Source organism: Salvia hispanica, chromosome 5 (genome assembly GCF_029641045.1).
Source record: "Salvia hispanica isolate PSC_SH4W2 chromosome 5, Shi_PSC_v1, whole genome shotgun sequence".
Taxonomy (NCBI): Eukaryota; Viridiplantae; Streptophyta; class Magnoliopsida; order Lamiales; family Lamiaceae; genus Salvia; species Salvia hispanica.
Window position 1 is genome coordinate 47,373,538 of NC_142696.1, and position 27,159 is coordinate 47,400,696.

Here is a 27,159-nt window from a genome sequence, read left to right on the forward strand (position 1 = left end):
TACTTAGAAAATTTATTTTTAAATAAAATTTAAAAGTTTAGCCCTTGCTCATATTTATTTCTGCGTACGTCACTGCGTATGTAGACGGACGAGGTCGAGAGCAGTTGTTATTATGCTCTTAATTTTCTACTATTTGCAGCCCTTCCACTAATTATATCAGCAATTTTAACATTCAAACTAATAATACTCTAACCTTCCGTCAGTTGACTCACTCCCCACGTTTTGTGGCCTAAGTTCACACACATACAAGCTAAAAAGCCATTCACATATTCAAATTTCAACATTAAATAGGAGTATTATATTATCACCATAACCCCAAAACACGTACTAACACTTAATAAATTGAACAAGACGATAATCGTGCTCATTACTTTACATAATCCTCCACGCAATCACCCCAATTTACTACTCCAACAAGGGTCAATAATGTAACGACCCCTACCCCAACCCCACCCATATATATAACTCATTTCCCCCCAATCAAACTCCACACACAACTAATCTCAATAATTCACTCTCTTCCCTCAAAAAAAAAAAAAAAAAAATCAAAACCCACTGTGTGCTCTGGTCTGAAAAAAAAGCTCATCACTTTCCGACAGAACATGTCAGCCGAAGAAACATTCTTAAACCTCTTCGACACGTACTGGTTCGGACAGAAACCCTTCGCTCCCACAAAAAAGGCGGCGGCGCCGTTATCGCAAGACGAAAAAGACGGCGCTCCGAAGAAGCTGAGCAAGATCACAACGCTGATGAGAAAATCCCACAGCGACCAAAACCTCTCCTCCTCATCATCATCGGAGCCGAGCTCCCCGTCTCCGAAATCCGTCCTCGGGCCCCACCTCCAGACGATCCTCTCCGGCAAAGAAGCCGGGAGCTTCGACGAGGAAGAAGCATTGAAGAAGATCAACAAGGCGAATGCGGATAAGGCTATTCATCGGAGGAGGAGGAAGAGAGGCGGCGCGAGCAGGAGCTTGACGGAGCTGGAGGTGGAGGAGGTGAAAGGGTTTATGGATCTAGGGTTTGTGTTTTCGGAGGAGGATCGGGTTTCCAATTCGAGATTGGCGTCGATCATTCCGGGGCTGGTGATGCGGGAGGGGAAGGGGAAGAGTGAGGCGTCGCGGCCGTATCTGTCGGAGGCGTGGGAGAGGATGGAGGAGGAGGAGAGGAGGAGGAAGAATTCGATGATGGAGTGGAGGATTCCGGCTTTCGGGAATGAGATGGAGCTCAAGGATCATCTTAGGTTTTGGGCTCATTCTGTTGCTTCTGCGGTTAGATGACGGTTTGTCATTGTGTGTGTTTTTGATTGATCACTTTGGATTTCTTGAGAATTTTTACAATAGTGATTTTTGTTGAGAAGATAGTGTGATGAGATAAATGCTTGGTGGGGATTGATACAAAGTTTGTGTATGTAGATTGGATTATTGGAATAAGAGTGGTCATAGAAAATATTTGATCGTTTATTTCCTTCCAATTGAATTGTGTTTTTCCCACTTTTTCATTGTTTTTCACTACACAACATTGGTAGATTGATTATCAAGTTCTACAATTTTGAAGCTCCAAAATATGCACATTGTATGTTAGTATTTGAAAATTAGAAAACTCGATTGATTCCGTTCTAGTCTTTTGAGCTGTTGTTGATTCCACTGTGCGTCAGCTGGGAGTAGCAATTTTTGGGATTTGGAAGGGTTATACTCCCTCCGTCCAAGTTTGTCCCATTTTTTCTATTTTCGTTCGTCCCATAAAATTTGTCTCATTTCACTTTTTACCATTTTTTATAGTGAACTGCATATTCCGCCAACTCATTCCTACTCACATTTTATTATAAAACTAATATACTATAAAAATAGGACCTACATTCCACTAACATTTTCAACTCACTTTTCATTACATTTCTTAAAATCCATGCCGATCAAAGTGGAACAATATTTGGAGGAAAAAGGGAGTAGTTCACTTATGTTCTTCTGTTCACATTTTTCGTTTTCGTATGAGTGATGTTTCATGAATCCAATATCGTCGGTAGACTCGGTACCACATGTGTAATTAATAATAGGAAAATGAAATAATGAAATTGTGAAAATGGAGTGTCTTAATTAAGTGGAAATGTACTGTTATTTAATGAGTGGAAGTGACATGGAATCCAAGGCATGAAACAAACAATATGGAGTAATAGAAATCGAGGGGAATGAATAAATGTGAAAAAAGAAAGCGGCGGCAAAAATGAATTTTATTTGTGTCAGTGCTTTAGGAATATTTAATTGAAACAAAGGGGAAATATGTGGAAAAATGATTCACTTTACTAACGTTCGAAATTCAAATGAATGAATAGAATATAAGTATGCCAATTCACATGGCATCTGGTTGCTAGAGAAAAAAAAAGAGACCACCTTTTTAATGTGATGGATAGATACATAAAGTGGTAAGTGAGATTTCAAATTGGTTGATATTCCAATACAACTCACCCACCTACCATGGGGAGAGAGAAACTATATGAGTTGGTTCACAAGTAAATGAATATCTTGTTGTTTGTATTTATAGATTATTATCCCAAAATTGTAAGCACTAGCACCAAACCATTAATTATATTGTGTAATTCACAATTAGAAATTATAAAATTATGGGAGTAATTTTATAAGTACTTGGATAGATTCGACCATTCAAACACAATTGAAAATTTGACTTTGAGATATGAAAAATCTATATAAAAACAGTGGTAAGCCAACAACATGGATGTGATGATGTGCAGAGATGGGAAGAAGAGATTATATTTTATACGTAGTATTTTATTAGCTTCCCAAACTAAAATAACGAAGTCATTTAGTCGTCCACGTCGTCACATGAATACATATATGTGCCGCTATTCATTCACGTTACATAATTGGACACATATACGCCAACTCTATAACAGATTTTAACCAAATTTCGAGATTTTGCATGAAATAGCCCTTGATTGTTCAACCATCCCTTACCACGATGACCGCTGCACTGCCTCTACCTTTTGGCGGCAACTTTTTCAGCGTATTTGACCTACTATTTTTTTTTTCAACTTGTTCTTTGTGTTAAAACTGATGTCATCGTCAGTAAACATAATAAATTGTGACAAATAGTCATAATAATGCCATTTGTGGATGTGTTGGGCAGAAACTTGAATAATGCCCCAACTTTCGCAAGTAGTTGACATAATGTAAATTATTGATATATTTTAGAGCAAATTGGCTCAGGACAACTTTAGTTATGCCGTGCTAATTATTTTCTTAATTACTATCCACTTGTTAATGCTAGTAATTAACATCCACTTGTTAAAAGATGCTTGAATAAATATTCGTCATTATTGAACTCATTTTAGGTCATTTATTGTGGCCACGAGGGCTGCATTAAGATTCTTCTGGATAATTAATGTTTTTAATTCCTTAATTGGACAAACCAGTGATGTGTAATTTTCTCCAACTCTTAAATCTACACCTTTCAATTTTGTATCAGATTTAGCTTTACTTATAAAATTCATCAATATAAGTTCATTTTCGAATTTTTGTGGTGGAGACTCGAGAGTGCCAAAATCATTATCTGGTTCTGGTCAATTTGATTGGATATTTGTACACAAAGTTTGTATATAAAGTGATTGTCCGATAATGGGCAAAGAATACCCATTTTTATCCAATAGAAATCTTTCAAAAATGATCAATTATCTCGTAGTAATTCTTATTAATACATAATTTCAACACCGGATCGAATTAATATATAGACTTTAGAGCACTCCCAATGGAGTTCCCTAAAAACTCCCTTATTTCTCCCTAACTCCTGCCACATCAGCGCCACATCAGCACCAAAATTTATCCCCAGTTTTTAGCCAAGTGCTACATTGGTTTCTCCCTTATTTCTCCCTTATTTCTCCCTAACTCAACATTTCATTTTTACATCATTATTTTTTATATTATTTAATTTTCCCTACAAATGTATTTAATAAATAGACTAATAATGAACAATTCATCGTTGTATTAATCATTGGAAAATATAATACAACGAGAAAAAAAAAACTACAAATAAAAAACGCAAATAAACAAAGATTTAAAAAAAAAAAATCTAAGACGGAGGGGCCGGAGGGGCGTCGGGATCGAGCCCCAGCGTACTCTGCAGGTGTTGGATGCATTTCCAGAGGGCCGCCTTTTCTTCAGGGGTCCCGCCGCCGGTGAAGTACAGCGTGTACATCTGGGTCAGATTGGCGACATTGCTCGAATAAGTGGCTTTTTCTAAGTCGATGACGGATTCCGACGCGACTTCCGACGTTGCGCCCTTCCCCTTCCGCCTCCCCTTCGCCTTCTTCACTCCCTCCGGGCGCTCGTGCGGACCATCCCCACTCAAGTCGATGTGGGCCGCGCTCCCCTCGCTCTCCGAAACGCTAAGTCGCGAGCGCACCGATTTCCCGTGCAGCGCGTCGTGCATTCCCGTCCGGAATTTGGGGAGATCCTTCAGCTTATCGTAGATGTTCCAATACTTGAAGCCCTTCGTCGACAAGTACTGGCTACTATACATCCGGATGGCCTCATCTCGGACCATGTGCTCGTTCTGGCCACTCGTCATGTGAGTCATCAAGTTAGAATAAATACCGTTGAAGTGCCCGCAGTCCCTCATGAGGCGCTCCCAATGCCGACGGATCGCCTCGCTGCCATGGTCCTTCATTGAGGCAGTCTTGTGGCTCCTGTACTTCGCGGCAATCCGCTCCCAGAATATGATCTCAGTCTGGTAGTTGCTGCGCTCCGCGTCCTGTGACGTGTCCGCCCAGCAGTCGGCTATCAGCTCGGACTCTTGCAGAGTGTAAGTAGTCCTTACCCGCTTCGGCCTCTCATCGGAACCCGTATCAGTCGCAGCCGACGACGCCGGCGCCTTCCCCCTCCCGCTCCTAGAAGGCGGCTCGGTGGGCGTTTCTTCCACCTCGAAGTCCTCCGCGCTCAGTGTCGCGGCCTGAGATTCTTGGTCGCCTGGGGTTGATCCGGGGGTGTCGAACTGGGGCCGATACACATCGTCGGCTGGAAAGGGCATTCTGCCGGCAGAGTTGAAGTACGGAGAAAGTCTCCGCGCCGGAGGAGTCTGCAAAGGAGACGGACCCCCGTATGGAAGTTGGCCGGGAGGAGAACCCATCGCCAACAACGACTGCATCCACTGCTCGTTTGCTTCATCCGTGTTGGGAATTTGTGAACTCGACTCTTTCCCCTTACCCTTATCCTTACCCGATCGGGAACTTTTCTTCCAAAAGCTCATAATTTTGATGAAAATTGAAGATTGGGAGAAGAGATTGAAAATGGAGAGAATGAAGATTGTGGGTGATGAATGGAGGAAGTGGAGGAAATATTTATAGGGGTGGAATGTAAAATAGCCGTTGGGTTCAAAAAAAAAAAAAAAAAATTTTAATTATCGCCGATTATCGCCGAGCGTCGCCACAGTGGCCGGCGATCGCTCGGCGATAATCCGGCGTTAGAACGCCACTCGGCGAAGCAACGGCAACATTATCGCCGAATTATCGCCGACTTCGCCACAATGGCCGGCGATAATTCGGCGATAACCGGCGATTTATCGCCGAGAATTCGCCACCTCCATTGGGAATGCTCTTAGGATGTCAAAATTGATTGATGGCTCTATGATTTGAATTGTCTTACCATATCTTCAATTTTGTTGTCAGACGTTCGCTTCTAAAGTAACCGCGTCTTGAATTTTGTCATCGAATATATGTTCTGTTCATATAGTAGTTTCGCTTCTAAGTAATCGCGTCTTAAATTTTGTCATCGAATATCTGTTCATATGGTAGTTTCGCTTCTAAAGTAATCGCGTCTTGAATTTTGTCATCGAATGTCTGTTCGCATGGTAGTTGAGTTGCAAGTTTACATGACACAAAAGCTTATTTAAAATTAATTGATTTTATAAGTATGTGTAATTCCTAATACAACATTGATACATAATTAAAATTGATACTAAAATTTTAATGTTTGGGAAAAAATAAAAAAGAGTCAGATTAAAATTGAAAAGTGATATTAACCCTAATAAAATTTCCATAGTTTTGTTAGTCAATTCATCATTTAAGAATTATATTAAATCAATAGTTACATATCTAAATATCTAAGAATCTCTTATTAGAAATATTAACTAGATATGTCTGTTATTATTTATTCCCACCACCAAGAATAATCCCTAAACAGGCCACGGTGGCTCGATATGGTATGAAAAACCGACGTGACACGTGAATAGTTAAGATATGGTACGATTGTCTGGAAATATACTAACAATATGTTGTAATGCTAAAAGTCTCAATTATGTATAACAAGGTTATATATACAGTTCTGCATACGATGCAGCGAATGAATGATCAATCGCATTTACATATATGCATATGTACGTATATACGAGGGTGGTCGAGCTAGAACTAACAACGCTTACCACTACTCCTTGTTAGAGACGGCTTCTGGAAGTTTGTATGTAGGACGTTTGTCCGCGCCTCTCCTGGAATACTCTCTCCATCTACGGGCAGCTGCAGCAGCTCGTGCTGCCCTCTCTTTCACTTCTTCCTCTGCAACACAAAATAAAGAAGATTTTCAGCATAGTTCCATTGAGATCTTACTCAAGGGAAAATGAACTTTATACCTTTATTAGCTTTACTTTCGTAGTCTTTCGTGTTGCCCCAAAGGTTGTCCCAATAAGTCGGAGTTTGGCCAGAATCTTTCTGCTTCATCATCCTCACTTTAGCCTGTGCCTGTAAGAAACGAGGCGTTTTCAAGCACTGTAACCATAACAAGTCGAAAACCAAATCTCTCTATTGAACTCATTCACTCGATGTCCAATTTGTCCGAGAAAATCAGACCATATTGAATAAGGGTCCTTACCAATACTTTAGCTTGTCTCTTTTCCCATCTACCGCTCGCCTGCACAAGCAAGAGTATTAACACGCGCATAGCCTCAAAGCGTGTCATCGGATGATACAATATACTATGTTAATAGTTTGGCAATCTTACCATCCGAAAGACATCTGAAGATCCTGAGCCCATGCCCGAGAGCATCAGAGCGACCTGATAAGCATTATTACGCTTGTAAATAAGCTACAGCAAAAAACTGTATATGCTTTATCACGACAGAATATCAAGATGATGAAATTAGAAAAGATTCTGCATAAAACGGAACATAAATACCACGATGCGTTCTTACATTCACTCTTTCTACTCTGCGCATTTCATCTTCCAGCAGCGATAACTGAGCAGCAGAAGTCCAATGAATACAATCAACGGGGCTGAAATGAATACGTACAGGACTACAGGTCATAACAAATTCCAGTAATTGGTATCCGAAAAAGAGAAATACAAAGAAACTTACCAGCTCTCAACTGCTTGCTGAACTTTGTCAAGCATCCCGGCTTGGTTATAAGCTCTGGCTCTTCCAAAGTCTTCCTCAATGGCAAAAACTTCCGAGCAAACGTTGGCACAGTTCTTGCAGCCTATGCGAAGAAACGGAAGAAATCAGACACTGCCAACTTAAAGGTATACAATGCAGATTTTGCTCGTTCCATTTTGCATTTAAACGACATACTTGTCGTAGAGAACTATCCACAATTTGAACTCGAAAGACATTTCTAAAATGAAATGTCAAAGTAGAACAGAAGTGATGGCAAGCTTACCTATGCAACTAAACTCGTCCACAAAGACATGGTCCTTCGTGCTGGAATCATCGAAAAACGGATTGATTGCAGTGAGAGCGTATCCATGGATTTCATCATACACCATTCTCTGGACAGGATCACTCAGAATCTAAAACAGAGGAGAAAGAATAGAAGATCAGTTTCCAACAGAAGTTACAAACTCACCCAAGAAATCCATAAAATGGAACTTACCTCGTACACCTCGTTTATGAACATGCAGAAATTCGTTGTCTCCGGGTCATCACCACTCAAATCTGGATGGCAAGATTTCATGCAATTATAATAGGCTTTCTTTATTTGCTCCGGGGTCGCATCTGGAAGCTATGGTACATTCAAGAATCAAAAAGAGAAATGAAAAATCAATCATCATCTTAATCACAATGTCAGTATGAGTGTGTAACAAACACTTCACCCTTATCATTCACCATTGAAATACCAATCAAATTGCTTCACAATTTCTTGAAAATAGACTAAACATATCAATCCTTACCATCATTACCAAAAAAGCCAAATCGCAACCACTAATCCTTTAATCAACACCTAGAAAGCTTTATACTTCTGAATTTCCTTTTTTTCGTTCTTATGGTATAATAGAAAACATAAAACACGGAAACTGGGAAGGCCCAATACATCAAGATTAACACACTAAGGGCGGTGCGGTTGCCATGATTACTCATGATTAAAGGCCATGACTAATCTTATCTTTTGTTTGGTTGCATTTCTCTCAAAAGCTTGGCCCCTGACAATGTATCTGGGCCGCCTCCATAATGCCAAGATTAGATTATATCTCATGATAAACCATCTAACCTTCACCCCTGTGACTAATTTAGTCATAGACAAATCTTATTGTGACTTATCCCATATTTTATCACACTCTTATCTTGCCTAATAAACCGAACACCACCTAAATGAAATTGAACCAAGTTTAAAGACAAGATTTTACCAAAAACAAAATAGTATTCATCTGCAGCATAATAGAAGACATAAAACACAGAAATTGGGAAAGCCTAATACATCAAGAGTAACAAACTAAATGTATTTGACACAGTTTAAAGACAAGATTTTTATCATTACAAGACCTTAAACAGCATAATAATCATCTGCAGCATACTAGAAGACATAAACCACAGAAATTGGGAAAACCTAATACATCAAGATTAACAAATTAAATGAATATCAGACAAGACAAGTTAAAAGACAAGATTTTTATAATTACCAGACCCAAAACAGCATAACAGAGGACATAAAACACAACAATTGGGAAAGCCTAATACATCAAGACTAACAAACAAAATGAATTTGAGGCAAGACAAGTTCAAAGACAAGATCTTTATAATTACCAGACCCAAAACAGCATAACAGAGGACATAAAACACAACAATTGGGAAAGCCTAATACATCAAGACTAACAAACAAAATGAATTTGAGGCAAGACAAGTTCAAAGACAAGATCTTTATAATTACCAGACCCAAAACAGCATAATAGAGGACATAAAACACGACAATTGGGAAAGCCTAATACATCAAGACTAACAAAAAAAAAAGAATTTGAGGCAAGACAAGTTTAAAGACAAGATTTTTATCATTACCAGACCCAAAACAGCATAATAATCATCTGCAACATCCTCAGAAGAAGCAGATTCCTGAGATGCAACCCTGATTCTCCCAACCCCTTTCCTCTTCCCTCCATAGCTGCTCCACCCCACATTATTTTTTCCTGCTGCAGCGCATCTGCTTCTTGGACACAAACTTGTCAATGGATTCTGAAATTTGAGTGCATCTGTGCAAACTGGCGGCAGTAACTGAGCCATTGCAGAGAAAAGAATCACAAAATCCTAGAATCGATTCAGCTAGGTGCAAGAAAAAGAGGGTCTGGAATAAATTGATCAAAATCTGAGATATTTTGGCGGTATGTGAATTGTAATGGACGAAATAAATAGTTGTATTTTGGAGTGGGAGGAAATGCTGAGATGGCAAAAGGAATGCCATAGATTCTGGAGTGAGGGGGAATCCAGACAAGAAAGCACGTGTCAGGACGTGGGAATTTTGGCCCTCCACGCTTTATGGATTGTTGCTGCACGATTCTTCTTCTTCAAGACTACGTTTTTTGACAAAGGCTGCAGCTTATTTTGGATTAAGCTTCTTTGTGGGGTTTATTGCATAATTGATCACTGCTTAGAACTTTTACAAATGGATATTTTAAAAAATTTGGAAAAGTGGCGTGAGTTATAATAACTAAAGGAATAGCCAAAAAGGAAAACAAGATGGTCCAAAAAGATAAATAGATTGTGATTGCCTGCTTGGTCTTGATTAATGGTCCGAAAAAGAAAATTCTTAAATCAAAATAGGTGCTTTTATACTGGCTAAATCAAGGGTATGCTTTTCTTTTCATGTCTAAAGAATTTTGATTGATTAAAGTTTAAGATTATGCTTGGACATGAGTATTCGAGAGAAAGATTAGAGTTGTAATTTGGTTATTTTTTAGTATTACACAGTTTTGCATTGCCACTTGTTGTTGTATTAATGTTAATGCACTTGCCAATGCTTCATGCAAATAAAATATTGATCATTTATATAAAACTAAAAAAGTTTTTACGTACAGGATGATCGATTGCTAACTAGCGAGACCAAGTCTTAGCTATTAGATTAGAAGATTTAGTGGTACAGGATGATCGATTGCTAACTAGCGAGACCAGGTCTTAGCTATTAGATTAGAAGATTTAGTGATTGAAATAATGTTATATGAATTATATTTTAAATTAAAATAATTATTAAATAAACTATTAATGTCAATTCCCTCTCATTAAAATCATCTCAAAACTTTAAATTTATGTAACTCCCTCGATTTAAATTATTTTTTCGCAAAAAATATATGAAATTAAAGGTAATTTTATAAGGATTCCAACGATACCTCAATTGCATATGTTCCGACGATGTTCGTGTAATGAAATTTGATAAATTATATTTTAATTTTCGTACATGTTGATAAACAGATTTTATCAACAGATGCAAAAAAAAATCTCAATATAATGTATGCAAAATCTCAATATAGTGTAGGTAAAATAACAATAAAACTTTGTTGATATTTTCTTGTACTTGTGTTTATATTCTTATGTCATATTGTTGATATTTGTAATACACTATGTTGATATAAAAAAACATCCACGAAAATTATCACATGATAACATAATGACGATATTTCCTTTTTGTTGATATTTTGTTTACTATTTATTGAAATTTATGAGCTTTAATCTCATCTACTCATTTTAAGAATATAGATTTAGTCCTAGTTTCGAATTATAATATTATAAACATTAGAAAAAAAACCCAGTATTTACAATCAATAAAACAACTTTTGATAAAAAAAAAATTGTTGACATAATAAAACAATACTTTTTGGTTTTAAACCTCCAACCAATCATGTCAAAAATATAATACTCTTTCCCTCTCATAAAGTTTTCACTTATTTTCAATTTTATTTGTATCATAAAGTCTGTTAGATTTCACTTTTACGAATTTGTTAAGTTAGATTTCAGTTTTACCAGTTTATTAATTTTTTAAAGAGGAATATTAATGATTTCATTTCGTTATTAAACTACCAACTAAATTGGGCCTACTATCTTTTATGTACTCCTAGTAGAGTAAATGGAACGAAAATCAAATATTGTTCGTCAACTTAAATTAAATTTAAGTCAGTTTCAATATGACTAGTTTTAAATATTGTTACACCTAATACAATTGAGAATTTGAGACCAAAAAGAACAAAGGAAAAAAGTTATAATTGGTTGACTATATCTACAGTTGGTTGATCACTTGATCTCATCTTCTCCTCTGCCCTCTTCTCTTTTTCACATATACTGATACGCATCCTCTCTTTTTCACTTTGAATGAAGAAAACAACATCAGAAAAATGGATAATTTGATCAGCACACTCATACTTTCTTGCTCTGTCACAGCCACTTTATTCTATGGCTGGAGAATCTTGAATTGGCTATGGTTCACTCCAAGAAGCATCGAAAAGCGCCTCCGGCAGCAGGGATTCCGTGGGAATCCGTACCGATTCTTCTACGGAGATTTGAGAGAATCGAGCATGACGAGGAGGGAAGCCAGGTCTAAAGCCATGGTTTTCTCCCATGATATTGTTCCTAGAGTCATCCCTAGCTTCCACAAAGCTATCACAAACCATGGTATACATATATTTATTTATAAATATATGGATCTTAAATTCTTAATTCATCTTGCAATATTCCTTAACTGGGAATCTTGAAAATGATTAAATTAAATTAATTAAACTGCAGGTGAGAATTGCTTTGTCTGGTTTGGGCCAAAGCCTGCGTTACTGGTCATGGTTCCGGAGATTATAAGAGAGATTATGTCGAAAAATTATGTTTTTCAAAAGCCTAGAAGCCCTTTAACTACACTTCTTGCTGGGGGACTTTTATCACTCGAGCGGGATGAGTGGGCCAAGCATAGACGACTCATCAATCCCGCCTTCCATGCGGAGAAACTCAAGGTACTGTTGAGATATTTACGTGTGAGTTGTTTCGCGTAAAAAATGTGAAGTGATAACTGATTAACTTAAATATTCAGTTGTTTTGATTTGGAACTTCACCGGATTTTGTTGGTCAGTACGCTTCAATGAATGAATTGTACTATTCATTGTCCTATGTCGAAAATGTTGAGTTGTTAGAGATTTAACTTATTATTAATTGATTGTGTGATAGAACCTCACTAAAGTTTGATTGGCCTCTTATTCATGTATTAGGCGCGTTTTAGTAATGAAATTATATTTAGCCCCTATAAAAATAACATAGTATTTTCTCTGTCCCAACTAAATTATATGTATGATGAGAAGAATTAAATTAAATTAAATTGCAACTTTATTTGTATTTTGATGACTTTTGCAAGTATAGCATATGGTTCCTGCATTTCACTTGAGCTGTGGTGAAATGTTGAGCAAATGGGATGAGATTGTAGGATCAAATGAAGGGTGTTGTGAAGTGGATGTTTGGCCTTACCTCCAAACCATGACGAGCGACGTGATTTCAAGGACAGCGTTTGGAAGTAGCTACGAGCAAGCGAGGAAGATGTCTGAACTGCAGAGAGAGCAAGCAAAGCACATTATGGAAGCCCATCGCTCTGTTCACATCCCCGGATACAGGTGCACATGTTCATCGTCTTTACTCCAATCCATATATATATAATTAGGTTAACGTAAAAATTAGTACTTTTTAACATTTGCTTATTTTAATGGCTTTAAATCTCGTGGCCAGGTTTCTGCCCACGAGATTTAACAGGAGGATGAAAGAAACTAAGAGTGAAATAGAATCAATATTGCTTGGTATGATCAAGAAAAGATTAAAGGCAATGGAAGAAGAAACATACAGCAATGACTTGTTGGGACTGCTACTTGAATCCAACTTCAAAGAACATGGAAATGATGGGTTGGGAATGAGCATTGAGGAAGTGATAGAAGAGTGCAAACTATTCTACTTCGCAGGCCATGAGACCACGGCTTCCCTACTCGTCTGGATGATGATCTTGTTGAGCAAGCATGGCGAGTGGCAGGATCGGGCTAGAGACGAGGTTCTGCAAGTGTTTGGGAGGGCCAAACCTAATTTTCAAGAACTAAACCACCTCAAAATTGTAAGTATTAAGTTTCTCGTGTTTTACTTTATAGGGCCGAGTAAGTAAGGTAACATTCATTCAAGCATGCTTGATAGTTACACGTACGGTATCATTCATTGAAGCATACGTGTAAGTGGAGTATTAAGTTTATCATGTTTCATCCTGATAAAATGCATGTAAGTTGTGTTAGATTTTATAGAGGTCGAGTGCGGTGTCATTTATTTAAGCATACTTGATACACGGTCGAGAGATCAACCAAATTGTTGATAGAAGTAGCGACTCTTTAGGTATTTAAGTTGATCTCTTTTTATTTCACATTTTCAAAGTGGGAGAATTCACATGCGAATATCTGAACAATGTCTCCTCACATGTGAACTATTCGTATTTGTTAATATCTCAACATGACCTTGTTACCTCTTACGACACATTCGGCTCGAGCATGAGGTAAGCTCTGATACCATGTTAAAAGTATCCACACCAGCCATATTTGGGAAAATCTCTCTTGATTTTGTATTGAATTATTTGCTATGCACTTAAAATGTTTTATAGAGTCACAACATACAAGGGAATTGTATAATGAAAAAATCAATTACAACTAATATTATTTCATTTGCATGGTTTGCTAATTGACTTGACTCATTCTTTCATGGTCAATTAGGTTAGCATGATCTTGCATGAGGCTCTAAGATTATACCCACCGGTGCCTGTTCTTGCTCGAACTCATCACGAGGAATGTAGGTTCGGAAGGGTTAGCATCCCGGCAGGAGTCCAGCTCATCCTGCCTGCGATTTTATTGCACCATGACCCCAAAATATGGGGTCATGATGCAACGGAAGTTAAACCCGAGAGGTTCAATGAAGGCGTGGAGAAGGCCGTGCGGGGGCAGACAGCCTACTTCCCCTTCGGATGGGGGCCAAGGATATGCATCGGCCAAAAATTTGCTATGTTGGAAACTAAGACAGCGATGGCTATGATTCTGCAGCGGTATTCGTTCCAGCTGTCGTCGTCGTATTCGCATGCTCCTCATCCAGTCATCACACTCCAGCCTCAGTATGGAGCGCACTTGATGCTTACAAAACTATAGAATTTCAAAAATAGGTATATATGTTTCTAATAATTTTCAATATACGTTTCCAATAATTTTGATTTCGTTTAACTATTCAACATAAAAATTATTTATTCCTAAATTTTAATAACTCATCCCTCCGCGATACCATGCAACAATTATCTTATTAAGCGTCCACAATTAATACTCAATAGCGATAACTTTCTTTCTTTTATAAAGACACATGAGCCTGACAATTTAAACTTATACTCCCTCTCATTTTTTTTTTACTCATTTTGGAAAAACAATAATAAATAGTTAAAGTGGATAAAGATTAAAGTAAGAGAGAATAATTTAAAGAAGACTTTTATCTACATTATTTGTTTTTATTTTACTCTCTGTTCCCACTACTATTTTTTCACTCTTATTATTTTCTATTTTACTTATCTTTTTCATGCAAATATCTTTAGGAATACTACTCCTTATTTTTCACTCCACATTAAAGCATGCATTAAAAAATTAAAATATCCAATTGCAATCTATGATCTTGACTGATTCGGCATGGTTCATGCAATAAATTAGTATCTTTGATTAGTTAGTTAAAAAACATAAACAGCTTTTTCTTGTACAATTATATATTATATACTACCAAAGATCTTAAATCTCATTGACAAAGAAATTAGTCAATATATTGTTAGAAAACTTGAAGCGTCAACCAATTCAAACAGTTTGACGAGCTTGATTGGTAAGACGTTTTCCTTCCATCTAATAGGTTGGGAATTCGAGTCACTTAATCATACAGCTCCCGTTGAAAATGACAGATTGAAAATTAAAGAATCCACACGAATTACACAACAAACCAAACCTTCATTCCAACTAATTCTTAAATTATTTAAAAATATGTATCATCATCTATAAATTCTCTATGCTTACACACTGCAAACACTAACTGAAATCAACAAAGTATGTATGTTTGCATCTTGTTAACATCAATTTCTTGCGCTGTTGTAGCTCTAATATATCTATGGAAACTATTAAATTGGGTGTGGTTTACTCCCAAAAAACTCGAAAAACTCCTCCGGCAGCAGGGCTTCAAGGGAAATTCTTACAAGCTTTTCTTTGGAGATTTCAAAGAGATAGGCAGCATTATAAAGGAAGCTGGGTCCAAACCTATGAGTTTTTCCAATGATATTGCACCTAGAGCTAATCCCATCTATCACAATGCTACACAAAACTATGGTATGTGTTAACTTTGGTATAATTATGTTATCTATTTAAACTGTGACTTTTTCAGTTTCGTCGGCTATAATTGCATCAATTTTGGTGTTGTTTTTTCCTCTTTTATTGCTTTTATTGTGTGTGTCATTTATAACAATGTGCACATACTTCTCATGCAATTTTAAATTAAAATTTTTTATTGAGTACTTAACTACAAGTAAAAAAATGATATTACTACTATTGTTTAGATGGTTACAATTGTCAGGTGAGAATAGCTTTGTTTGGTTTGGGCCAAAGCCTGCATTAAGCATCACAGATCCTGAAATGATACGAGAGATTATGTCGAAAATGGATGCTTTTCCGAAGCCTTCTGATGATCCGCTGAAGCTGCTTTCGAAAGGAATAGCATCATTCGAGGCAGAGAAATGGACCAAGCACAGGAAACTGATCAGCCCCGCCTTCCACGTCGACAAATTGAAGGTAAAACGGACAAGAATATGATCTAGATTCGTACTCCTTTCGTCCCAAGATAAGCGAGGCGCACTCTTCTCTGCATTATTCTCTATCTTAGTTTAATTTTTCTCCGCTTTAACTATTTTATACTATTATTTTCCTAAAATGAGTTTGAAAAAGAAGAGCTTTTTTTTTTCTCTTTTGATGTAAACAAACAGCATATGGTTCCATCATTCTACTTGAGCTGTGGTGATATGTTGAGGAAATGGGATGAGATTATGGGAAATGAAGGAAGTTGTGAAGTGGACGTGTGGCCTCATCTTCAGACATTGACGAGCGATGTGATTTCAAGAACTGCGTTTGGGAGTAGTCATGAAGAAGGAAGGAAGATATTTGAACTACAAAGAGAGCAGATGACTCTCATCGTTGAGGCGGCTGGCTCACTGTTTATTCCCGGGTGGAGGTATGTTCATTTGTTACGGACTTGAGTGTTAGGAAACTTATCCGACGTCCAACAGATGTGGAGTTTGTGGACCAAATGATTTTTCCAGACAGACTAGTCTTTTTGAATGAGTTTTCCAATTTGACTGAAAAAAATAAAAAATTGGTGCTTTCATTGAGTGCTTGTGACAATATAACCAAATGATCGCTCTCTGTCTTTTCTCTCCTGATAGGCTAGTCTGTTTTGCATACAGGTTTTTGCCAACGAAATTCAACCGGAGAATGAAAGAAATTGTGAAGGAAATCGAATCAATGATGGTTAAAATCATCGATAAAAAGAGAAAAGCGATGGAAACAGGGGAAGCTAGTTGTACGGATGACTTACTGGGATTACTATTGGAATCAAATTCGAAGGAGATGAAAAAGCATGGTAATGAGTCCGGAATGAGCATCAAGGAAGTGATCGAGGAGTGCAAAATCTTCTACTTTGCGGGCCAAGAGACCAATTCGTCCCTGCTGGTCTGGACAATGATCCTTTTGAGCAAGCACCAGGACTGGCAAATTCGTGCTAGGGACGAGGTCATGCAAGTTTTCGGGAGAGGGAAACCCGGCTACCAAGATCTGAACCACCTCAAAACTGTGAGTAGTCTACATACAAATATGGCATGATATAGAAATATGTTTTTAAAGGTATATATGTTTTAAGTGAAATTAAAAATGCATTCCCTTTGTTTTAAGTGAAATTAATGTTTAGCGAGTTAATTGAAAAGATAATAAAGTTAGGAAGAAAATAAAGAAAGAATAAAGTAGGAGAGAGAAAGCAGTTAGTCCTGTCAACTAATTTTTGCATGTGTAGATGAGCATGATCCTGCACGAGGCTCTGAGGCTATATCCATCGGGGGTAACGTTTACGCGGTCGACCCACACGGAAGCCAGCTTAGGAAAGCTGAGGCTACCGGCAGGAGTGCAGCTAGCACTGCAGGTGCTAGCTGTGCACCACGACACCCGACTATGGGGTGATGACGCGTCCATGTTCAATCCTGAGAGGTTTGGCGAAGGTGTGTCCAAAGCGACGCAAGGGAAGCTTATGTTTTTACCCTTTGGATCGGGGCCGAGGGTGTGTTTAGGGCAGAACTTCGCGATGTTGGAAGCAAAAATGGCGATGGTTATGATTCTGCAGCGTTATTCGTTCCGACTGTCGCCGGCGTATACGCATGCTCCTTATTCGATGTTCACTCTACAACCTCAACATGGCGCACATTTGATTCTTACCAAACTATGACACTACTATATAGGTGTGGTGGGATTTGAAACATATAGTTTTATATTTTCTATGTCTGGTTTATGTAATAATTTGTCCAGTTAATAATATCTCAAAATTACATTATGATAGTTTCATTTATAATCTCTCAAGCTTAAGAAAAAAGTCTAAGTTATATTATGAATATGGTTGGACTCCTAAGTTTATAGTCACAAAAACTGAGTTGATTTATCTTATGTTTCGAACGGAAGGAACATTTTTTAAATATTTTGCAATGCTAATATTGTTTATTGAAATTACTACTCCCTCCGTCCAGCTTTAGGAGTCCCGGTTGAGTCGGACACATGTTTTAAGAAAAAAGTGTTTGAGTGTGTAATAAATAAATATTGTAATGGATGTTGGGACCCACTTTTAATTGAGTATCCAATAAATAAATTTTATAGTGGATGTTGGGACCCACTTTTAACATTTTTTTATTAGTTGTAGTGGATGTTGAGACCCACTTTTAACACTTTTAATACTTTGTAGGTATTTTTTATTAATTTATCTCAACCGGGACTCTTAAAGCGGGACGGAGGGAGTATTAAACTATTTAAACAATTAAAATCTCTATAGACTATTGACTAGTTTAATACTCCATAATAAATGGCACGTACTATCATTAAATGTACAAAGTCAATGTAATTGTCATTTATTGATTGTTAACATATGTAAGTAAATAGTAGCAATAAAAGTGAGAGAGGAAAAATAATTTATATAGGAGTGTGTCATAATTCTAGAATACATCCACATGTAAGTTAAATAGATGGTCTCGAATCTTTAGTGAGAGTCGGCTTGCTTCAATCTAAGTCAACCAAATAAACAAAACGACAATTTGGAAAAATCAAGAATCAAAACACAATTCTTATACATCTTCTTAACTATAGATCATCATCTACAAGACTACACCTTCTCTTCTCATTCTTCTCACTCTTCCACCGCAAAAAATAAATATAATGGGTGTTTTTATTTTTATAATGACAATTTCTTGCTGTGTTGTAGCTCTAATATATGTATGGAAAATATTAAATTGGGTGTGGTTTACTCCCAAAAAACTCGAAAAACTCCTCCGGCAGCAGGGCTTCAAGGGAAATTCTTACAAGCTTTTCTATGGAGATTTCAAAGAGATACGTCGCATCGCGACAGAAGCCGTGTCCAAGCCTATGGATTTTTCCAACGATATTATGCCTAGAGCTCTTCCCATCTACTACCAAACCAGCAAAAAATATGGTAAGTTTGAGAAATCGTGAATTTTGGTCAAATTCTGATATCAACTTTGCAGTTGGAAAAATTAGTGTGGATTTGTTTGAATACTTTTGGTGAAATTATATCTGATATGTGACGTGTGAGAAATTATTTGATATCATCATTATAAGCGTATGTGGTGACAAGTTAAACGATATTGTCTATTCATAAAGTATAGTTGAAAAACATCAACAAGGTGATCGGAATTTTATCTTGAGATAGTTGCGAGCAAATCCTAGCTTTAATGTTTTTCTCACTTATCATGGGACGAAATAGAATTTGAAAATTCATGATATTGTTGATAATTTATGCTAATAGTAGTTACTGTATTTGTTCACAACCAATAGTCCTATAAACAAGATTGTTTTGAGAATCAACAAACGAAATTTTGTAATTTAATTCTATTTCTTTTTTAAAAAAAGTTAACCAAAATTCATTATTTGTTACTTGTAATGAACAGGTGAGAATAGCTTTATTTGGTTTGGACCAAAGCCTGCAGTAAACATCACAGATCCTGAAATGATTCGAGAGATTCTGTCGAAGAATTATGTTTTCCACAAGCCTAATGGTAATCCAATTGCTAGGATGCTAGCAAAAGGAGTAGCTTCATTCGAGGAAGATAAATGGTCCAAGCACAGAAAACTGATCAATCCCGCCTTTCATGTCGACAAATTAAAGGTACTCTTCAATGAACGAGATCATATCTACTCCTCGTAAACTTAAGTACTTAACACAGTACAATGATTGAGACTGTAACTAGTTTTGCCTGTTGAGATTTTACATTGGAATTGTCCTCCTATCATATCCTTTGCGTATCAAGTATGCTTCAATGAATCAGACTGTACCTAGTTTCAGTAGAATATGACGGTTTTTGTCGTTTTTGATACAAACAGCATATGGTTCCATCATTCTACTTGAGTTGTGGTGATATGTTGAGGAAATGGGATGAGATTGTGGGAAATGAAGAAAGTTGTGAAGTGGATGTGTGGCCTTATCTTCAGACAATGACGAGTGATGTGATTTCAAGAACTGCGTTTGGGAGTAGCTACGAGGAGGGGAGAAAGATATTCGAACTACAAAGAGAGCAGGCCAAGCTCATCATGGAGGCAACTCGGACTTTGTACATCCCTGGCTGGAGGTAATTAAATTGTGTATATTTGAACGTGTATCTATTTACTTTTTTTATCGTGAGAATGTGAGAACAGTGCATTGAATTTATAAAGTAACACGAGAAGTAATCTTGGTTCGACATTGTTTGTTCTGTTGCACTTGAACTTTTGGTTGTCGTGTTGTAAATAGTCGATTGTTTGTTTTGTTATACTTGTGTAGGTTCGTGCCGACAAGATTCAATAGGAGAATGAAAGAAATAGTAAGGGAAATCGAATCGTTGGTGCTCGGAATCATCAAGAAGAGAATGAAAGCAACGGAATCCATCACGGACGACTTATTAGGACTACTACTGGAATCCAATTCCAAAGAGATGAAACAGAACGGAAGCGAGTCCGGAATGAACATCGAGGAGGTGATCGAGGAGTGCAAACTCTTCTACTTCGCCGGTCAAGAGACCACTTCGTCTTTGCTGGTTTGGACAATGATCCTTTTAAGCAAGCACGAAGACTGGCAAGACCGTGCTAGGGACGAGGTTTTGCAAGTATTCGGGAAAGGCAAACCCGACTATCAAGAACTAAACCACCTCAAAATTGTGAGTAGTAAACAAATCTGTCGCTGCTATTCTGATTTTGCACACTAACTTTTGCACGTGCAGGTAAACATGATCCTGCACGAGGCTATGAGGTTGTACCCACCGGGGGTGATGCTCGTACGGTGTACTCATAAGGAAGCTAGATTTGGAAAGATAAGTATACCGGCAGGGGTGCAGCTTGTGCTTCCGTTGCTGGCCATGCACCACAATACTCGACTATGGGGCGAAGACGCGGCCATCTTCAAGCCGGAGAGGTTTGGCGAAGGCGTGTCAAAGGCGACGCAAGGGCGGGTTATGTATTTTCCTTTCGGGTGGGGGCCGAGGATTTGTGTTGGGCAGAATTTCGCTATGCTGGAAGCTAAGATGGCAATGGTTATGATTCTGCAGCGGTATTCGTTCAAGTTGTCGCCGTCGTATACGCATGCTCCTCGTACAGTGATCACTCTCCAGCCTCAACATGGGGCACACTTGATTCTTACAAAACTTTAAAATTAGTGTATAAGCAGTTGAATTTGAAAAGATGATTATATATGTTTGCATTATAATGTTGCTTAATGTACCTAATACTTTTATATGTTAAGTGGCGATCAACAAAACACTAATGAAGTTTTATCCTAATATCAATTCTTGATAAAAGTAGAGGTTCAATACGTCTTTATGTTTAATCTCCTTTTTCTTCATATTTTTTTTATATGAGACAACTCACATGTGAAGCTATCAAGAAATATTTGCTTTTGAACCTATGAATCTCAATTTTTATTATCTCAACCACTTCACCTAAGGATCGACCTATTCCACCGTCTGTCCATTAAAGTCAGAAAAACTCCATTAAATTTGGGTTCTGATGCTACCATCAACAACGTATCTGTCCCAACCAGGGTTGCAAATTCGGGTAGACATGGGTACCCGCGACAGAATTTTGTTGTTTTATGCCACACCACAACCCATTGCACGACCAAAGCATAATGCAAGACGTTTAACTCATTCCTAAGATTATGTTCAAGTGAGAAAGAGAAAGTAAAAAGTAGTCAGAGCGGTGTTGGTAAATAAAAAAAAAATCCCATAATAGTAGTGGATTAATTTTGATAGATATACTAAATGACCTAAAAAAATACTTTTTCGAACAAAAGGAGTATAGTATTTTACTAGAATTAAGTAACGACAATATTTTGCAATGCTAATATTTTTTATTGAAATTATTAAACTATTTAAACACCTAAAATCTCTATAGACCTTGACTAGTTTAATAGTAATAGGTGGTATCATTAAATGTACAAAGTCAATAAGTGCCATTTATTGATTGTAAATGTAAAAGTCATATGTTAATAAAGAGCAATAAAAGTGTGAGAGAAAAAAATCGCCATGAAGAAAATGTATCTTCTATTTAAAACAACAAATTGTTATCACATCACATATTCAATAAAATACAGACTTGAACATCTCCTATTCATAGTGTATGTCATAAACTTTCTACAATACATCACATGTAAGTTAAATAGACGGTCTCGAATCTTTAGTGGGAGTCGTCTTGCTTCATGCTCAAGTCAACCAAATAAACAAAAGAAAAATCAAGAATCAAAACAAACGGCAATTTGGAAAAATCAAGAATCAAAACAAAACAATTCTTATATATATATATCTTCTAAACTATATTGATCATCATCTACAAGACTACAACTTCTCTTCCGAATTCAGTCTTCTCAATCTTCCACCGCAAAAAATATAATGGGTGATTTTATTTTTACAATGGCAATTTCTTGCATTGTTGTAGCTCTAATATATGTATGGAAATTATTAAATTGGGCGTGGTTTACTCCCAAAAAACTCGAAAAAATCCTCCGGCAGCAGGGCTTCAAGGGAAATTCTTACAAGCTTTTCTTTGGAGATTTCAAAGAGATAGGAAGCACTATAAAGGAAGCCGAGTCCAAACCTATGGATTTTTCCAACGATATTATGCCTAGAGCTCTTCCTATCTACCACCAAGCCAGCATTAAACATGGTAAGTTTGAGAAATCGTGAATTTTGGTCAAATTCTGATATCAGGCTGGCAGTTGAAAAAGCCAGTGTGGATTTGTTTGGAAATTTTTGGTGAAATTATGTCTAATATTGACGTGTAGAAATTATTTGATATCATCATGGTGACAAGTTAAACGATACTGTCTATTCATAAAGAATAGTTGAAAAAACATCATCACGTGTAGGCGACTGGAATTTCATCTTGATATAATTAGGAGCAAATCCAAGTTTTATTGTTTTTTACATAGATTTTTAAATTTATGGGACGAAACAAAATATGATCGAAACTCATGATTTTGCTGATAATATACACGAAAATAAGTTAACAACCAATAGTCCTATTTGAATCAAACAGGATTGTTTTGAGAATCAACAAAAGAAATTTTGTAAGTTAATTCTATTTCTTTGCTGAAAAAGTAAACCAAAATTCGTGATTTGAATGACTGTGTATAAGTTACTATAGATATATGATTTGTTACTTGTGATGAACAGGTGAAAATAGCTTTATTTGGATTGGACCAAAGCCTGCAGTAACCATCACAGACACTGAAATGATTCGAGAGATTATGTCGAAGAATTATGTTTTCCACAAGCCTAATGGTAATCCAATTACTACGATGCTAGCAAAAGGAGTAGCTTCATTCGAGGAAGATAAATGGGCCAAGCATAGAAAACTGATCAATCCTGCCTTCCACGTCGAAAAATTAAAGGTACTCTTCAATGAACGAGATCATATCTAGTCCTCGTAAACTTAGCATAGTACAATTATTGTGACTGTAACTAGTTTTGCGTGTTGAGATATTTACATTGAGTTGTCCTCCTATCATATCCTTCGCATATCAGATACGCTTCAATGAATCAGACTGTACCTAGTTTCAGTAGAATATGACGGTTTTTGTCCTTTTTGATACAAACAGCATATGGTTCCATCATTCTACTTGAGCTGTGATGAATTGTTGAGAAAATGGGATAAGATTGTGGGAAATGAAGGAGGTTGTGAAGTAGATGTGTGGCCTTATCTTCAGACAATGACGAGTGATGTGATTTCAAGAACTGCGTTTGGGAGTAGCTACGAGGAGGGAAGAAAGATATTCGAACTACAAGGAGAGCAGGCGAAGCTCATCATAGAGGCAACTCGGACTTTGTACATCCCTGGCTGGAGGTAAGTTGTGTATATTTGAACGTGTATCTATTTACTTTTTTATCGTGAGAATGTGATAACAGTGCACTGAACGTATAAAGTAACACGAGCATTTTCCATGGAAAAAGGTTATATCGAGAACAGGTTTACGTAGAAATGTACGTAGTTGCTATAGTATTGAACAAAAGGTTACGCTTAGAGATTTTGTATCATGTGGTAATCCAACTCCACCGGTGACAACGGAAGTAATCTTGGTTCGACATTGTTTGTTCTGTTGCAGTTGAACTTTTTGTTATCGTGTTGTAAATAGTCCATTGTTTGTTTTGTTATACTTGTGCAGGTTCGTGCCAACGAAATTCAATAGGAGAATGAGAGAAATAGTGAGGGAAACCGAATCGTTGGTGCTCGGAATTATCAACAAGAGAATGAAAGCGACGGAATCCAGCACGGATGACTTATTAGGACTACTACTAGAATCCAATTCCAAGGAGATGAAACAGAATGGAAGCGAGTCCGGAATGAACATCGAGGAGGTGATAGAGGAGTGCAAACTCTTCTACTTCGCCGGTCAAGAGACCACTTCGTCTTTGCTAGTTTGGACAATGATCCTTTTAAGCAAGCACGAAGACTGGCAAGACCGTGCTAGGGACGAGGTTTTGCAAGTCTTCGGGAAAGGGAAACCCGATTATCAAGAATTAAACCACCTCAAAATTGTAAGTAGTTGACACAATAAGGCAAATCTGCCGTTGCTATTCTGATTTTGCACACTAACTTTTGCACGTGCAGGTAAACATGATCCTGCACGAGGCTATGAGGTTGTACCCACCGGGGGTGATGCTCGTTCGGTGTACTCATAAGGAAGCTAGATTTGGAAAGATAAGTATACCTGCAGGGGTGCAGCTTGTGCTTCCGTTGCTGGCCATACACCACAATACTCGACTATGGGGCGAAGACGCGGCCAGCTTCAAGCCGGAGAGGTTTGGCGAAGGCGTGTCGAAGGCGACGCAAGGGCGGGTTATGTATTTTCCTTTCGGGTGGGGGCCGAGGATTTGTGTTGGGCAGAATTTTGCTATGTTGGAAGCTAAGATGGCGATGGTTATGATTCTGCAGCGTTATTCGTTCAAGTTGTCGCCCTCGTATACGCATGCTCCTCGTACAGTGATCACTCTCCAGCCTCAGCATGGAGCACACTTGATTCTTACAAAACTTTAAAACTAGCGTCTATGCAGTTGAATTTGAAAAGATGATTTTATATGTTCCATGTATCATGTATGTTTGCCAAATAATGTTGCTAGTATGTTAGGAGCTAGTATATGAAAAGAAGATGAAAGTAATAATATAAGTTTGATCTCTTTTTACTTCATATTTTCGATGCGAGACAATTCACATGTGAAAATCTTAACATGCACAAGGTGTGTTGATCTCTACTTCTAAAACTATAGATCTTAGTTTCGACAATCGTACTATCGGAGGGTCGATTGATTCCACTGGCCAGTTCATGATAGTCGAAAAACTTGATTAAATTCAGGCTTTGAGGCTGCCATCGATCACATGGTGTGGCAGTTCCACCCCAACTCTTTGGAGTTGTAGTTCAATTTCGTTGAAGGCGGTGCAATGACGACCATCGCACCCGCCTTTGACAACGACCTTCTTCACCGTGTCCGATCCTGAATCGGATAAATTAACAACGAATGAATTGACTTGTGCATCAATATGAATAGTTGCGAGCGCGACTTTAGTTGAAATTGGAAATAACTGAACAGCACTTTTAGTCCAACTTCGTCTTTTCCAATTGTTTTTTTGAAAACTGAAAACTACTCTCAAAGCAAAAACTCAAACCCCTCAAAAAGGATCCATTTTCAAACACCAAAAACTCCGATGTCGAATCCCCCACCGGCCGCCGGGAACGGCGGCGAAGACGGAAGCAAAAGTGATCTGGAGAAGACGGTGGCGAAAACCGCTGGGTTCGTCGTCTTCTCGGGAATCGCGATCAGCATTCTTAAAGCCCTCAACCCCTTCAACGGCAGCACTCCGACGCTCAGTGAGAAGCCTCTCACTAAACCTCCGCCGCCGTGCTGTCGTTCCTCTCAGCAGCCACGGCTTCTTCAGGTAATCAATTTGAATTTTTTTTTTCTTCGTACAATGTATTAAATTCAATTTTAATTTGTTCATCATTTCCGGTTTTAAGAGGATTCATAAAGAATGCAAATTTGATTCAATTTTATCTTGCGCTGGGGGCTGAATCAACAGTAGCAACACCGAATTTACCATTGTTAAAATAAGTTTATTACTACGAATTAAGAGTTGATTTTGAGAAGAAGAAAGGTTGAGTTTGGCAACAAGATCCCCTCTTCTACTTGAAATTACTAAAATAGCCCTCTCTCGTTTTTGAAATTCTTGGGAGCCACACTGATTGAGATAGAGGTGGTTCAAAAAAATTGTGAATTTCATCAGTATTTTGCTTGATTGGACTAAAACATGAAGTTGGGAGCCCAAATTCCTCTACAAAAAGTGTAGTTTGGAAGCTAAATCATGCATATGCAGTTGTTGGTTGGGTAGATGTTTAGCTGTTGCTCATTCTCATCCGTATGTTGATATCATTGTGGTGAGCATGTTGATGCTTCGTGTGAGGTGCTGGGCTAGAGTTGGGCGTGTAAAGTCTACACCGGATGTACGTGTGCTTGTGTCTTCGTTAGAGACTTGATTGTGATTTTATGCAGGCCCCTGTTACTGCATCAGTGAAACCGAATATGACGGAGGCAGTGGAACAAAATGTGGTCGAATCTACAGGGAAAGCTGTGGAGATTGTGAAGGGAGATACACTTTGGGGCTTGTCAAGAAAATATGGGGTATACTTATCATCTATTGACTTACCTGGCTTTGTTTTGGTTGAGTTTTACTCTTTTGTTGGATGGGAAAGTTATGTTTTTTTCTGATGTTGGATATGGATGATTTGTGTAGGTACCTATCCAGGAAATTAAGGAGGCTAATGGGCTTACAAGTGATACCATATATGCTGGGAAGAAGCTTGTTATCCCTTAGTATGATTGCTCCTTTGCAATGGTGACTTTGTTGATCTTGGTTTTTCTTTCTTGAAGTAGGTTATGTTTAGAATGTTTTGGCAATGGTGACATAGTTCATCTTGGTTTGTTGTTCCTTTCATTTTTCAACAACTAGGTTACAATTAGAATGTTACACTATATTAGATGTGTTCTGTATCTTGTATGAAATGACAATGTTTGGGCTAAATGTATGAGAAGTGAATCATTTTGTAGCTCTAACCTCTAACTTGAAATGA

The 27,159-nt window shown here is 37.7% G+C and overlaps 7 protein-coding genes across 8 annotated transcripts; 6 read left to right on the top strand and 1 right to left on the bottom strand.

Annotated features, from left to right (window-relative positions):
* The first annotated feature begins 480 nt into the window (after positions 1-480).
* LOC125188230 (uncharacterized) lies at positions 481-1,471 on the top strand. Its single transcript, XM_048084992.2, has one exon. The coding sequence runs from the start codon at positions 603-605 to the stop codon at positions 1,275-1,277; it is 675 nt and encodes a 224-aa protein (XP_047940949.2). The 5' UTR covers positions 481-602; the 3' UTR covers positions 1,278-1,471.
* Positions 1,472-6,274: 4,803 nt separating this feature from the next.
* Positions 6,275-9,573, bottom strand: LOC125187040 (DNAJ heat shock N-terminal domain-containing protein). 2 transcript variants are annotated; one of them, XM_048083549.2, is made up of 9 exons: positions 9,262-9,573; positions 7,865-7,993; positions 7,652-7,781; positions 7,351-7,471; positions 7,186-7,267; positions 6,996-7,079; positions 6,867-6,905; positions 6,628-6,736; positions 6,275-6,553 (listed from the first exon to the last, which is right to left on the bottom strand). In XM_048083549.2, exons 1-9 carry the CDS (start codon positions 9,481-9,483, stop codon positions 6,426-6,428), a joined length of 1,044 nt encoding a protein of 347 aa, XP_047939506.1. In that variant the 5' UTR covers positions 9,484-9,573; the 3' UTR covers positions 6,275-6,425. The 2 variants fall into 2 exon arrangements, with proteins under 2 accessions (XP_047939506.1, XP_047939507.1); XM_048083550.2 differs by having other exon boundaries at positions 6,996-7,049; positions 9,262-9,571.
* A 1,904-nt stretch (positions 9,574-11,477) lies between these two features.
* On the top strand, positions 11,478-14,500 carry LOC125187664 (cytochrome P450 CYP72A219-like). Its single transcript, XM_048084290.2, has 5 exons — positions 11,478-11,859; positions 11,971-12,185; positions 12,586-12,833; positions 12,946-13,318; positions 13,959-14,500. Exons 1-5 carry the CDS (start codon positions 11,583-11,585, stop codon positions 14,382-14,384), a joined length of 1,539 nt encoding a protein of 512 aa, XP_047940247.1. The 5' UTR covers positions 11,478-11,582; the 3' UTR covers positions 14,385-14,500.
* An 810-nt stretch (positions 14,501-15,310) lies between these two features.
* Positions 15,311-17,875, top strand: LOC125187666 (cytochrome P450 CYP72A219-like). Its single transcript, XM_048084292.2, has 5 exons — positions 15,311-15,584; positions 15,829-16,043; positions 16,235-16,479; positions 16,712-17,096; positions 17,314-17,875. Exons 1-5 carry the CDS (start codon positions 15,311-15,313, stop codon positions 17,737-17,739), a joined length of 1,545 nt encoding a protein of 514 aa, XP_047940249.2. The 3' UTR covers positions 17,740-17,875.
* Positions 17,876-18,648: 773 nt separating this feature from the next.
* LOC148926938 (cytochrome P450 CYP72A219-like) lies at positions 18,649-21,340 on the top strand. The gene is made up of 5 exons (XM_089057956.1): positions 18,649-18,987; positions 19,463-19,680; positions 19,896-20,140; positions 20,332-20,704; positions 20,768-21,340. The coding sequence occupies exons 1-5, from the start codon at positions 18,714-18,716 to the stop codon at positions 21,191-21,193; spliced, it is 1,536 nt and encodes a 511-aa protein (XP_088914082.1). The 5' UTR covers positions 18,649-18,713; the 3' UTR covers positions 21,194-21,340.
* A 991-nt stretch (positions 21,341-22,331) lies between these two features.
* LOC125187665 (cytochrome P450 CYP72A219-like) lies at positions 22,332-25,195 on the top strand. Its single transcript, XM_089057957.1, has 5 exons — positions 22,332-22,703; positions 23,213-23,430; positions 23,638-23,882; positions 24,202-24,574; positions 24,648-25,195. The coding sequence occupies exons 1-5, from the start codon at positions 22,430-22,432 to the stop codon at positions 25,071-25,073; spliced, it is 1,536 nt and encodes a 511-aa protein (XP_088914083.1). The 5' UTR covers positions 22,332-22,429; the 3' UTR covers positions 25,074-25,195.
* A 455-nt stretch (positions 25,196-25,650) lies between these two features.
* On the top strand, positions 25,651-27,142 carry LOC125187670 (uncharacterized). Its single transcript, XM_048084295.2, has 3 exons — positions 25,651-25,970; positions 26,582-26,710; positions 26,823-27,142. The coding sequence occupies exons 1-3, from the start codon at positions 25,740-25,742 to the stop codon at positions 26,901-26,903; spliced, it is 441 nt and encodes a 146-aa protein (XP_047940252.1). The 5' UTR covers positions 25,651-25,739; the 3' UTR covers positions 26,904-27,142.
* Positions 27,143-27,159: the final 17 nt, after the last annotated feature.